At 44.1% G+C, this 13,336-nt stretch overlaps 1 protein-coding gene across 2 annotated transcripts in view; it reads right to left on the bottom strand.

Annotated features, from left to right (window-relative positions):
• The window catches only part of MRRF (mitochondrial ribosome recycling factor), a 52,603-nt gene that overhangs the window by 1,185 nt on the left and 38,082 nt on the right, over positions 1-13,336 (bottom strand). For both annotated transcript variants that reach the window (XM_021691418.1, XM_021691417.2), the window contains exon 6: positions 8,545-8,704. In XM_021691418.1, the coding sequence (XP_021547093.1) occupies positions 8,545-8,704 (160 nt within the window). The remainder of the gene's footprint in view (positions 1-8,544; positions 8,705-13,336) is intronic.

Below are 13,336 nucleotides of genomic sequence, written 5' to 3'. Positions count from 1 at the left end.
TCAGTTATCGTAGTTAATAAAGTTTGATGTTGTAGCTTTTAATTACAATATTCAATGCCAGAAAGCTATGGTAAAATGGATAAGCTCATATATCAAATGATAGGAATTCAAATTGATGCAAATGTCCACACCATTTTTTAACCGCCTAAATCTCTCAACTGGGAAATTACTACATGAATGGAATCTGAAAAAAATTTCTAAAGTTCCATATGCAAAGATATTTATGTAGGCTTTATTTTTTTTAAAGATTTATTTATTTTAGAAAGACAGTGGGGAGGGGCAGAGGGAGAGAGAGTCTCAAGAAGACTCCACACCAAGTGTGGAGCCTGACGCAGGGCTCAATCTCACGATCCTGAGATCACAACCCAAGCCAAAACCAATCACGACCGGAGCCGAAACCAAGAGTCTGATGCTTCAACAACCTCGCCATCCAGATGCCCCTATCTAGGCTTTATTTATTTATTTATTTAAAGATTTTATTTATCTGACAGAGAGAGACACAGTGAGAGAGGGAACACAAGCAGGGGGAGTGGGAGAGGGAGAAGCAGGCTTCCCGCTGAGCAGGGAGCCCGATGTGGGGCTCGATCCCAGGACTCTGAGATCATGACCTGAGCTGAAGGCAGACGCTTAACGACTGAGCCACCGAGGCGCCCCTACGCTTTATTTTTAATAATGAAAAATCAGAAAATCTAAAGTGACAGAACAGGGAAGTAGCTGAATACATATATCCATTAAAAATGGTTAAGATTAAAAAAAAATGGTTAAGATTATCTACTTTTTATGGAAAGGGCATAAATATGAATAACATTCTAGCACATATTTCTGAAATGTTTGAATGTTTATAGCAAGTATGGATTGCTTTTGTAATCAGAAAAAAGGAAATAATGTTTAAGATATTCTTTATAATATCATGGGAAAATGCTCATGTTACCTTTAAAGAAAAAGCAGGATACAAAATTGTGCATATACATAGCAGAAATTATCTCAAGTATGTAAAAAAATGCATATTTCTTAAAAATGGAAGGAAACATGTGAAAATATTAATGGTCTTTATCTTTTAGTGATGATAGGTAATATATTACTCATGTCCCCATCTGTCACATCTTGCAAAAGACCTAGTGCATAGCAAGTGCTCAGGAAATATTTACTAAATGAATAATTATCAAAGTTTTCTGTGCTTTTCTATATTTTCCAAATTTTCAAAAATAAACATGTACTGAAAGTGAGAAAACACAATACAATTTAATAAGTGTTGCAGCTTCCCTCCCACGTCTGAAAGGGACCAAAGACAGGAAGCCTTGAAGTATAGTGCCCAGGATCCGTGTGCTCAGCGGCACAGTGGCTGCTTGACATCTTTATTTGCAGACCACAGGCCTTGGCCAAGAACTAGGAACTAAATGCACTGGGAAGGGTAGAAATGAAAAAGGATTTGGAACAACTGGAGACAACCAGGCTCTCACCGTATCAACAGCTGCACATTTTGCAGCCGGGGGGGAAAGCAGGGCTTCAGGGGCTGCTGGGCATGCTGGAAGAGCGGATGGGCTCAGAATGGCTGCTGGGTCCCTCCTCACTCAGCCACAGACTTTCCGATGCTGCCGCCCCCGCCCAGAACAGCTGCCTTGCCTGGCGGATGGCATGATGCCCAGCAGCACTCACTCCGGCAAGCCTACTCTGGAAAAATGGCGCAAGGGCAGTTTGGGGACAAGAATGGGGACTGGGGAAGGAAGAGTACCTAAAGTAACAGTGTGATAATGTGGGTGCTGGGTTAAATTCTCAGTGGGGTGACATGTGTAAGTCACTGAATCTCAGTTTCCTCATCTATCAAATGGGGATGCCGGTCCCTTCCTCAGAGAGTAGTTGTGCAAGTCGAACTTGGTCATGAATATGCAAGCATGGTTTAAACTGGTTATTTGCTATGCAAATGCTGCTTGTGCTACTCTGATTTTTATTATCACTTCCTGCCTTCTTTTCAAATTAATCAATTAATGAAAATATTTACTAACTTTCTACCAAATTATAGGCACAAAGTGCCCTTGGGGACAGTCTTCCTGCAAGTTCATCTTTTCCATCTTTATCAGACTTCTTAAATAATGATGATTAACATGAGGCAGCTGGGTGGCTCAGTTGGTTGAGCATCTGACTCTTGATTTTGGCTCAGGTCATGATCTCAGGGTCATGAGATCGAGCCTGAACTCAGGCTCTGCACTCAGCGGGGAGTCTGCTTGAGATTCTCTCTCTCCCTCTCCCTCTGCCCCTCCCCTGCTCGCACATGCACTCTCTCTCTCTCCCTCTAAAATAAAGAAATAAAAAACCTTTAAAAAATAATAAAATAAAATAATGATGATTAACAACAATGACAACAGCACCAATAGCTCTCTCTTACCGAGTATTACTAGGTGCCAGGCACTAGGCTAAAAACTTCATATGCATTATTTCACATAATCCTCAAAACCTATGAAATGCTGTTACTATGTCCCTTTAATACATTGTGAATATTTAACTGTTTCACCTGACAGTTGCATAGTCGTACATGGTATGCAAAGGGGTTTTGTCCAAATCCAACAACCACACGTAACTTCTATAAGGCAAGTGAGACAGGTATTATCCCCATTTTACAGAGGAATAAACCAAGGCGTAAATGTTAACTGATCTGCCCAAGGTCCCGTTAAAAAGTGGTGACTGAGCCAGGAAGTCACCCACCCCTATTGCCAGTTTGGTGCTGCTACCCGCTGTGCGGCGCCCCCAGCACCTGGCCTCGTCCTTCCTCACTCCAGGCAAGCTGTGTGGGGGTCATTCCAACCGTCAATCCTAGCCCCGAATTTAAAGTCAGAGAAGGGTGGGGAAAGCAATGGGATGGACCAATAGGGTGGACAATTACTGAGGACTGGCAACCACACCAGCCACTTTAAAGTATGTGTGTCACCTGGTCCTCTCAGCAAACCTGTGAGATAAGCACCCCTCCTCCCACTTTTCAGATGAGGAGACAGAAGCTCAAAAAGGTGAAGCCATTTGCTAACCTTTGCAGCCGAGAAGTGAAAGAGCTGGGATCTGAACCAGTCAGGCCTGCCTGCCTCCACAGCAAGAGCCCTTTCCATTTTAATCCACTGCCCATAAAGACCATATCGTCATGGTCGTCGTCATCCTCACATCTGCTCCCTTCTCGTTCAGGAAAGTGGGAGGCGGAGCCAGGACAGGGGAAGGCAGGAGCACACAGTGCAGGGCTGGGGCAGGCGGGTAGCAAGCCAGCCTCCCAGAGGCCTGGCTCAGAACGCCCACTGCCTCACCCAGGCCAGCCTCCCTGCCTGCCTGCCTGCCTGGCCGCCGGGAGCCCTTCCCTCCCTCAGCCTGCTCGCACCCAGCTTCACTTCAGAGCAGCACTGTTGCTCAGAAAAAGGCAGCAGTGAAAGGATCTTGGCCAGATTTACTGGTGGTTTCTGCCAAGCGCCTTGATGCTCAGCAGGCCCATTTATAGTAAACTGAAGCAAAGGTGAAACAGCAGGCTGGCAGATGTCAGAGTCCCGAGTGGGTAGGCCCCGGTCCTTCTTTAGCAGAGCTGGTCTGGGCCTCGGGCTGGGAAGCTGGGTGTGTGTGTGGGGGGGGGCGGGGGGGGGGGTGTCAGATGTGACTATAGGGATAGAACCTATAACTCAATCCCTTCATTTTTATAATATAGTTTTTAAAAAATCTGACCTCAAAAGAATTTTGGAACATTAAAAAAAAAATCCCACAAAGAATAATATTGAAATTGTTCATAATCCCACTGCCTGAAATGACCACCATTAATGACCACCATTCTCAAGTGGATAAGTTGCCAATCTTTTTTTTTAAGATTTTATTTTTAAGTACTATCTACAACCAATGTGGGGCTTAAACTCACAACCCCAATGTCAAGAGCCACATGCTCTACTGACTGAGCCAGCCAGGCACTCCTAAGCTGCCAATCCTTTTATGTACATGAAAATTTTCACTATAAAAATGGAATCATATTATAATATTGTTGTGTAACCTACCTTAAAAAAATAAATTCCAAAAGAAACTTACCATGTCTGCAAAATATTTTTTTAAAGATTTTACTTATTTGCGAAAGAGAGAGCGAGCATGAGTGGGGGGGCAGAAGGAGAGGGAGAAGCAGACTCCCTGCTGATCAGGAAGCTGGATGTGGGGCTCAATCCCAGGACCTCTGAATCATGACCTGAGCCGAAGGCAGACGCTTAACCAACTGAGCCACCCAGGTGCCTCTGCAAAATATTTTTTTTAAAGATTTGAGAGAGAGAGAGAGTGCAGAGGGGAGGTGCAGAGGGAGAGAGTCTCAAGCAGGCTCCACGCTGAGTGCAGAGCCCAACGCGAGGCTTGATCTCACAACCCTCAGATCACGACCTGAGCCAAAACCAAGAATCGGACGCTTAATTGACTATGCGACCCAGGTGCCCCTGCAAAATATTTTTATAACTGTCTCTATATAGATCCCAGTAAATAGAGGTAAAACAATTTATTTTCCCACTGTCAGAAATTTAGACAGTTTCTAATTTTCTACTATGATACATAATACATCAACAGACACCTCTGTAGGTAAGATTCTTGACAATTTATTTTGGATAAATTCTTAAGCCTCTGAGTCAAAAATGTATGGATTTTGGTATACACTGCTATATTATCCTTTAGAAAGGTTGTATAGCTTTATACAAAAAATAACTTAATCTTTTCTGTGGAGTGTAGAACTAAAAGCAATACTTCCAAGATTAGCAGCATTTCAAGCTCACATTAAAAATTCTGGGTTCAAATGTTGGGGATTAGAAAAGGCAAAATTTTTAAAAATACACATATTCTAAAAAAGTGATTTAGGCAGTACATACCAAGAATCTTAAGAATATGCATTCCCCTTGTGCAATAATTCCACAGTTGGGACTCTATCCTAGGGAAATCATCCCAACAAAGATTCATGTATAAAAATATTCACTGCAACCTTATTTATAACAAAAAAGTTTAAACAAACTAAATGTCCAACAAGAGGCTTATGAAAGTGAATTATGGTATAACCACAAGACAGACTATTTTGTAACCGTCAGAAATGGCTGTTTACAGTTTTTTAAGACATGAGAAAATGCTAATAGTTTTAATGCTAAACAGAAAATATAAAGCCGAGTACAAAACCATATGCATACTACATATTCAGGCATGTTAAAAACTATGTAGTTAAAAAAAAAAAAGAAGGAAAGCAGAAATACTCCAAAATGTTAAGAGCAGTTGCTTCTGCAATGTGGGTTTATGGTGTGAATTTTTCCCCATTTTTTTAAAACAGTCTTCTGAACTCTCCACGTTTTCTACAGTGAGCATATACTACTTGGATAATCAGGAACAAAGTAAACAAATACATTTTTAAAAACTCTAATAAAACAACAATCAGCCCCCTGCCTTGCTTATTTAAAAAACAAAAACAAAAACCACATACCCAAAACTCCAGCTTAGTGCCTTCTGTCAGGGAAAAAGAACAAAATAAAGTGCGCACGAGGCTGTCTCCTGAAGATTTTCTCCCTCCACTTTTAACCATATGACAATAAAGGCACTTATTAACAGTAATGGTAAGAACTCATCTTCAAATGATAATATCTTAAATAATAAACATTATTGCACTGGATATGTTATGTACATACACTGTGATCTATTCTCTTGTAATATTACACATGTCCTCACAGAGAGAGCATGCAGGTCTGCACTAGAATGTTAACAATGGTCATCTCTGGGTGATGACATTTCAATTACTTCCTTCTTAATTAAAAAAAAATTTACATAACATGTATAGCTTAGTATCAGAAAAAAACTAATAAAGTTATTTTCATTTTGAAAAATAATAACAATCAACAGTAATAAGCATTGAAGAAACAAATCTAATCTGAAGAGGAAGGTGAAAAGCGAGATGCTAATGTGGAGGCTTCTAGCAATGTCTTCGTCAAGTGGGTTTGATCAAGAGTACTGCTTATCCGATCATTCTTCTCTTTTCAGGGAACATGGGCTCTGGTCCCTGAGGCAGTGGCCCAGTCTTGTTGAGTGAGGAGTGCCTGGCACTTTCCCGAGGTCCATGGGCTTACCACAAAGAAGCAAGGGAAAGGTCAAGTGTTGGCTGCAGAGATGGAATCTCCTGGGGATGGGCAAGGAGCTGGCCCAGCTAGGGCCAAGGACAGACTCCTACAAGGCCTGGTTGGTGCTCAGAAAAGGCCAGCCTAATCTAGGAACCTCTTTTAGCTGATGCAGGGCAAGAGGAGGGTTCAAGGAAGGCAAAAAGGGAGCTCTGAGGGTCCAGGTGTCAGACATTCTAATGGTGCCTCTAGCATGTTCAGGGCAACCCTTTACGGTAGGAATTACAAATCCCTTTTTACAGAAGGAGTCAAGTAACGTCCCCAAGGTCACAGGACATCATGTGCAGAACTACCCCGATCTAACTCTGGTACCATCACAGGGAAACATCGTAAGGCTTCTAGGTCCTTAATTACCATCTGTGTCTGCTTTGCAGAATTATCTGGGGAGCTTTTTAAAAATACACATTCCTGGGGAGACCTACTAAAAATCAGTAAATGCAGGAGCAGAGCCCAGGCATCCATCTAAAATTTTTTCCTAGGTGATTGTTAGGGCTGGCCTACAAATGGCATTCTAACTGCTGGTCTAGGAGAAAGGGAGCAGTTAGTTAATTTATGGCCTCCTCCAGATGTCCCTCTAACAGCGCTCATGCTCCCTGCCTCTAGCCTCTTCCCTCCTTACTCCCCATCCTGCCCATACTCATGTTCAATCTTCCTAAAATAATGCTTTTGTGGTGGGTGCAGAGGCTTTGGGCAAGCCCTTTTATATTATGCTAAACACTACTCTATCTCCTAAATACTGGTAAATTCATCTTCCTATCTTACTTCCACTGGTATCACTCAGGTTCAGGCCACCATTTCCTGGATGGATTTCTGCAACAGCCTCCCTGGCCTCCCTGCCTCCACTCTTGATCCTTACAATCTATTTTCTACGAAGCCACCATAATCATCGTTCATAAACACAGATGTGATCTCCCCACTGTCTGGAAAAAAAATCTTTCCAGGGACTTACTGTATCAGAATCACATGGTGAGCATTTAAAAATGCAGATCTGCAGGCCCCACCCTAGACTCACTGACTCAATCTCTGGGCGTGGGGTCCCAGAAACCTGTATTTTTATAAGCTCCTTAAGTGACCGTGATGCTGTGGCAGATTCGATTATTGTTCAAAAATTTTCATACCCTCCCCTGGACCTCCACAAACATATATATTTCTCTGTCCCAGTGATACTGGGCTTGGCCTGTGTGATCTGCTTGGCCAGTGGGATGTACCAAGAGCAGGTGCTTCAAATGTACTTGAATGGTTGGGCTTATACTCTTGGCATCTGCTGTTGAAAAGATGTCCTCGTGGGAAGCCTGGGTGGCTAAAGTCAGTTAAGTCGGTGGCTTTGGCTTGGGTCATGATCCCAGGGTCCTGGGATCAAGTCCTACATAGGGCTCTTTGCTCAGCGGGGAGCCTGCTTCTCCCTCTGCCTGCCGCTCCCCCTGCTCGTGCTCTCTCTCTACCTCTGTCAAATAAATAAAATCTTTAAAAAAAAAAAAAAGAAAGAAAGAAAAAAGAAAAGATGTCCTGGGAAGCTTGTTGACTCCAGAAGATTGAGAGAGAGACAAAGCAGACCTGAACCCAATCCAACATCTGGAGCCAAGCCCACTGAGCCCAGCCTAGAAGAGTGACTCCCAGCTGACCCACAGAAATGAGACTAAGAAATAAAACCTGATACTGTAAATCACTGAGTTGTGAGGTGGTCTGTCATGCAGCATTATCGTGGCCACAGACGACTGACAGAGCTGCACGGCCAGCGTGGGAGTGTCTGCACAGGCTGGAGGTCAAGCTGCTCAGCCTGGTCTCCAAGCCCTGCTCTGACCAACTGGGCTGGCTGCTGTGTCTATCCACTCCCCAGCCTCAGCCATTTTCACACTGCAATTACCCACCTGCATAACGTTCTTTTACACAGCACACCTTTGCACGTGTTATTCTACCTGCCCCCAGTCTCTCACTATTTCACTGCAGTTTGTTCAAGTGCCACCACTCAGCACGGTAAGAACACTGCTAAGGCCTCACTTGCCAGCACCCAGGCAAGCCACCACACACACGAGGGCATCGGCGTCCAGGCTCTGAAGTTAGTCTGCCTGCGCTGGGATCCACTTCTAATTGACCAGCATGTGACTTTGAGCAAGTTAATTAGCTGCCCTGAACCTCAGTTTCCTCAGGACCTCCTTCACAGCTCTGCAGCAACAAGGATAAATGAAATGACAGGAAGTGTTCAGCATGGAGCCTGGAACCCAGCGAAGAGCCAACAGCATCTTCTCTTCCTCCACATTCCCAGGGCTAAGCCCAGAACAGAGACTCAGCCAATCCTCATCATGTCAAGGAAAGAATCAGGGATATTCGGTTTTAATTTTCCTCTCTTCAGACATGAACAGGTGGTTCCCTGGGTCAGACACACAAGTACTACATCTGTTGGCAACAGTACCTGTTTCTCTATGAGCCTAATGGTGTCCTCCGAGACTTTGTCCTTTGATTTCTTCAGCTTATTCATTGCATTGGTACGAACTTTCCGTAAGGAATCCTTGGCCTTGTTGGTGTTCTGTTTGGCCAGTTTCACCAGCATTTCCCTGTGCTCCCTGGTTACTCTGATTAAAAAAAGAAACAAACAAAAACATTCAACAAAATCATCCCACACATTAGCTGCTAGCTGAGAATTTAACATCACTCTGTCCACTAGCTTAGCAGTTAGTAGCTCTGCTCTCCATCGGTGATGATCTTTACGGTCCTGAAGCATGCTCGGGGCCAAGTGAAGTTCCTGGTGAGTTAGGTGAGGACAGCCAGTAAGAGGACTGCTGAAAAGCTTGAGCCAGCGCGTCCTGGCCACACCTGGCCAGTTACTGCGTGCGTAACTGACTTGTCTCCTCAGAGTTCCCATCTGTAAAATGTGCTAAGGTGATTAAGAGGCAGTGCCCGTAAACTGCTTAGCGCTGACCCTGACCCGTATTGAGGGTTCAATGAAAGGAACCAACTGTTAGCTCTAAGTCTACCCCCTTCTCTCCCACTAAAGGTGCAGCACAAACGAGTGGATGATGCTACAGAAATTGCTCCGTTCAATCTCTAAGTCACCCAAAACAAGGTAAGTAGCAATCCTCAGAATCTTACTAATTATTATAGCAAATTACTTACGGATCACCTCAGGACTAAGACACAACCTGAGTGCCAACATGTGAGAACCACTGCTGCACCAGTTAACTCCCACAAAGAAGCTACGAGAGGGTCTGGCACGTGTCAGTGCTGACTGATTGTCAGCGTTTCCACTGTTCCCCTCCCCATCGCAGCACCACCACGAGCACACGGAGGGCCTCCTACAAACCCCCAGCACAAGCACCTTCTAAGCTGGCCCTTCCCACCACACAAGGCACTTACTTTATTCTTGTTTCACCTCTGCTCATCACAACAACCCAGCAAAGTAACCCCGTGAGTTGGCTCCGCCTTTGTTTCTTTGTCCCCTACTCACCTACCACAACCAGGGCTGGGCACGAGGGTACTACAGCGAACACTGACTGAGCTTGGCTCGGCTCTTAGGGAGTTCAGCCAGGGAGAGAGGTGAGCAAAGAGGCACTTACAACGGGAGTGTGGGACACGCCGTGGCAAGGGAAGCGACGTGCAAGGCGCCACGGGAGCACTAAAGCAGCTCTGCTAACTTGCCAGGAACTGTCTGAACTCCGGCAGGCGGCAAGCAGGGGAGGCTCTCCTGAAGAAATAATCCCTAAATGCGGGAGTGTTTGGGTCTGCTCACTAGTGTTCTGGTTCTTATTCTTTCCAGTAAGAAGGCATTTTTTTCCTCTCCCCTCTAAAGTTTGGTGTGGCACCACGACTTGCGTTGGTCAATGAAATGTGAGCAGAAATGAGGGGGGTCACCTCAGGGCAGGAGCTTTAGGAGCCAGTGTGGGCTCCGCCACATTTGTTTCTGTTGGCTGCAATACAAGTGGAGATGGGGCGCCCATCAGCGTGGGTCCCAGAGCGACCATGATCAAAAGCGCCCATCATGCAGCCTGGGCAAGAAGCAGACTTCTGTGCTAAGCCACGGAGACTTGGGGGCTGCCTGTTACTGCAGCATAACCCACCCGTCCTGACTAATACACACACTAGGATCTGAAAAATGAGTGCAGGTTGCCCATGCTGGCATGGCAAGGGGGTCTTCCAGGAGGAAGAAAGAGCACATACAAAGGCTTTAAGCTGTAAAGAGACTGTTTCATTTGAGGAATTACTGGAGCATGGATAACAAGAGAGTGACAAGAAAAGAGGCTGGAAAGCCGTATCATGGAGGGTCTTGCAAGATCCTGAGCCCTATTTTACAGATGAAGAAAATGAAGCCCAAGAAGTTTGGGCCAAACCCAGGCTGACCTGTCTCAAATGCCAACATTCTTAGTATGACAAAATTCCCCTGCCCCCTGGGTCCTGAAATGGACATCACTGGCATATGGTTCCCGACCCTCAAATCAGTGTGCTTCTTACTTGGTGAGGACGAGCCCACGTTCTGGGTATATGTTCCATGTGAAGCAGTGACAAGCAGGTGTTAAAAGATTTAGTGGCATCTACCTGCTATTTTTCTCCCTGACAGAATGAGAAAAAACATTAAAGAATTTTGAGAAAAGATGAGCTCTGAGGACAAAGCAGACAGTTGCATTTATAAATCAATCCTTCTGGTTTCAGCTATTTGAACGTATCCTCGAAATAGAAATGATCCTGATTACTGCCATTATTCAGCCCATCTCTGCCAGGTGAGTACTGTAAGTACTGCACCTCACAGACCCTCGCAACATCTCTTCCAGCTAGATTCTCATCCCCCCATTTTCCAATGCGGAAATTGAGGCTCACAGATGTTGAGCAACTTGCACATGGGCCTGAGTGACAGGCCTGGGATTCAAATCCAGATCTCTCTGGCCTGTGTGCTTTCTCCTCCTCTGTGCTGCCCACCCCTTGTAATCTATTTCAAATAAATTATGCACTGCTGCCATCACCGCTGCTTCCACGCTGAAAGCTTTTCCAAGTCAGTAATATGAATCTTGGGACTGAAAAGGACAAAACCACCATGTCAGGAGTTTAGGGATTTGGATCAGATCTTATTACTTTTATGGTTTTTAATTCATTGAACAAAAATCATGCCGACATGTTTAGGTCTCTTTTTTGTTCTGCTAAAGCATAGGTCAGTATAAGGAAGGAACAGGAAAATTAAAACTTGATCCACTGATTCAAAAAACTTAATCCCGCTGAAATACTAGGAGGGACAGAAAAGAAATGAATCTAAGTCTGTAAAAAACCTCTTAAACTTCTCTAAAGAGAGCTATTTCAATCTTATATTTCATATATAATTTGAAATAGATATCTCACTGTTTAGACAACCTTTAATAAGATAAAAAATTTTATCTAACAAACTTCCTTTTCACTACATTGTTACATTTACATTTTACATGAAGAAAAAACCGTATCTTTTAAAAAATATATACACTGGGACTCAAAAAAATCTTAGGAGTTTTGTAAAAGGCTGTATAAAGAAAACAAAATCACAATATATGTAATTTGGCTTTAATACAACATATTATTTTGTATTTATTAATATAAAGGTGACATTAGTATACTATTAACACCAGTTTCCACACATAATAGTATCCAATTATTGACAGTGACAAAAACATTTCAGTTGCAATCTAAAACTAATGATGTAATGTATGGGGATTAACATAAGAATAAAAAAATTAAAAAAAAACATTTCAGTTTCAGAATGCAAGTACAGAGGCAATAATCTAAGGAAATGGGAGAGCAGAATGCAGGGGTGGGGGCGGGCACAGAGAGGGCTGAGGGGAAGGGAATATGCATGCTGGTTCAGGGTGTTGGGCTGAAAGGTATCTCAAAAACAAGTTCAGGAGCAGCTGGGGTGATGGAAAGGCACTGGTATGAAGTCAGCGAGACCTGTTGCATTCCTATGTCTAGTACTCAGAAGCTGATTCCTCATTTCTAAAATGAAGACAATAAAAACACCTCACAGGGTGACGGGGAGAAGCAGACACAACATGTACACAAAGTACCAATAAAGAGAGCAGCATATAGTAGCCCTGAATAAAGGATAACAATTATGAATGTTTTAATCAAATACACCTAATTACTTCCTCATGAAACAACGAGGGCACATCTGTTTTAGAAAAGAAACATACTATATTATGGAAGTATTTTAATTCCTTTCCAAACCAGTGATTAATACATCTGATCATCTCTGTCTCACATTCATGGGGTTCTCTGAGTACACGCTAGTTTGTTCTCAGGCTTCTGCACTCAGCCAGGTGGTTCTGAGCACCCGCCTCTGCACTTGGTGTGCATTCATTCATCAAGCACTGGCTGAGGCCCCTGAGTTCTGTCCCAGATCCCGGGCCAGGCTGAGGAGCTCCGGAGAGAAAGCAGGCCTGGTCTAACTTCCCCAGAGGCTCAGCCCAGTGGTGGAGACAAACTCATCAGCCACTACTTAGAAAGAGCATGAGCGCCTCTAGGGCAGAGGGATGAGCCTTCCGCAGGAGGAGCAAGCAGAAAAGTACAACTCATTCTGCCTTGAGATCCGGAAAATGCCTTAGAAGCATTTTGGTCCGCTGAAGAAGAGAGGAGAGGGCATTTCAGGCAGAAGCACGGTGGGAGATCAAATGGCAGGAGGGCAGGAGGCTGCAAAGGTCAAATTTGTTCTGCAGGCCTGGAGTTTTCAAATTCTTCTTTAGCCACAAAACTCTGGCTTTAAAGAAAACCATGGCAGACACTCCATTTATAAATGTATAAAACAAATGAAAAGAGAGCTCTTCCAGTTAAGGGGAAGGGCACTCGGGGAGGGGTGGTGCTCTTTCCTGGGCTTACAAAGCGTAGTCCACCCTGACTCCCCTCTACTTCTGGGCCTACCACTAGCTGGCTGAGGGACCTTAAGCAAGTTATTTAAACTCTCTGGGCCTTGGTCTTCTCATCTGGAAATAGAAATGAAAATCAAACAAACGAAAAAAACCCAGCATCTACCTTTCAGAGTTCTTGTGAGGATTCCATGAGAGACTAGGTGGAACGTACACAGTACAAAAGCCTGGAGGAGCATAAGCAATCAGAGAGTGTCAGTTGCCTTTGCTGCTGCTGTTTATGTGTTGGCACTCACTGAGGCATCTTCAAGTAATGAAGAGTTTATTCTTGGAGGTTTTGATCAACAGAGAAATGACAGGGCAAACAATCGATGCTTCAGCAAGATGACTTTT

This window comes from Neomonachus schauinslandi, chromosome 13 (assembly GCF_002201575.2).
Source record: "Neomonachus schauinslandi chromosome 13, ASM220157v2, whole genome shotgun sequence".
Classification (NCBI taxonomy): Eukaryota; Metazoa; Chordata; class Mammalia; order Carnivora; family Phocidae; genus Neomonachus; species Neomonachus schauinslandi.
This window is presented reverse-complemented; position numbering and strand designations above follow the sequence as displayed.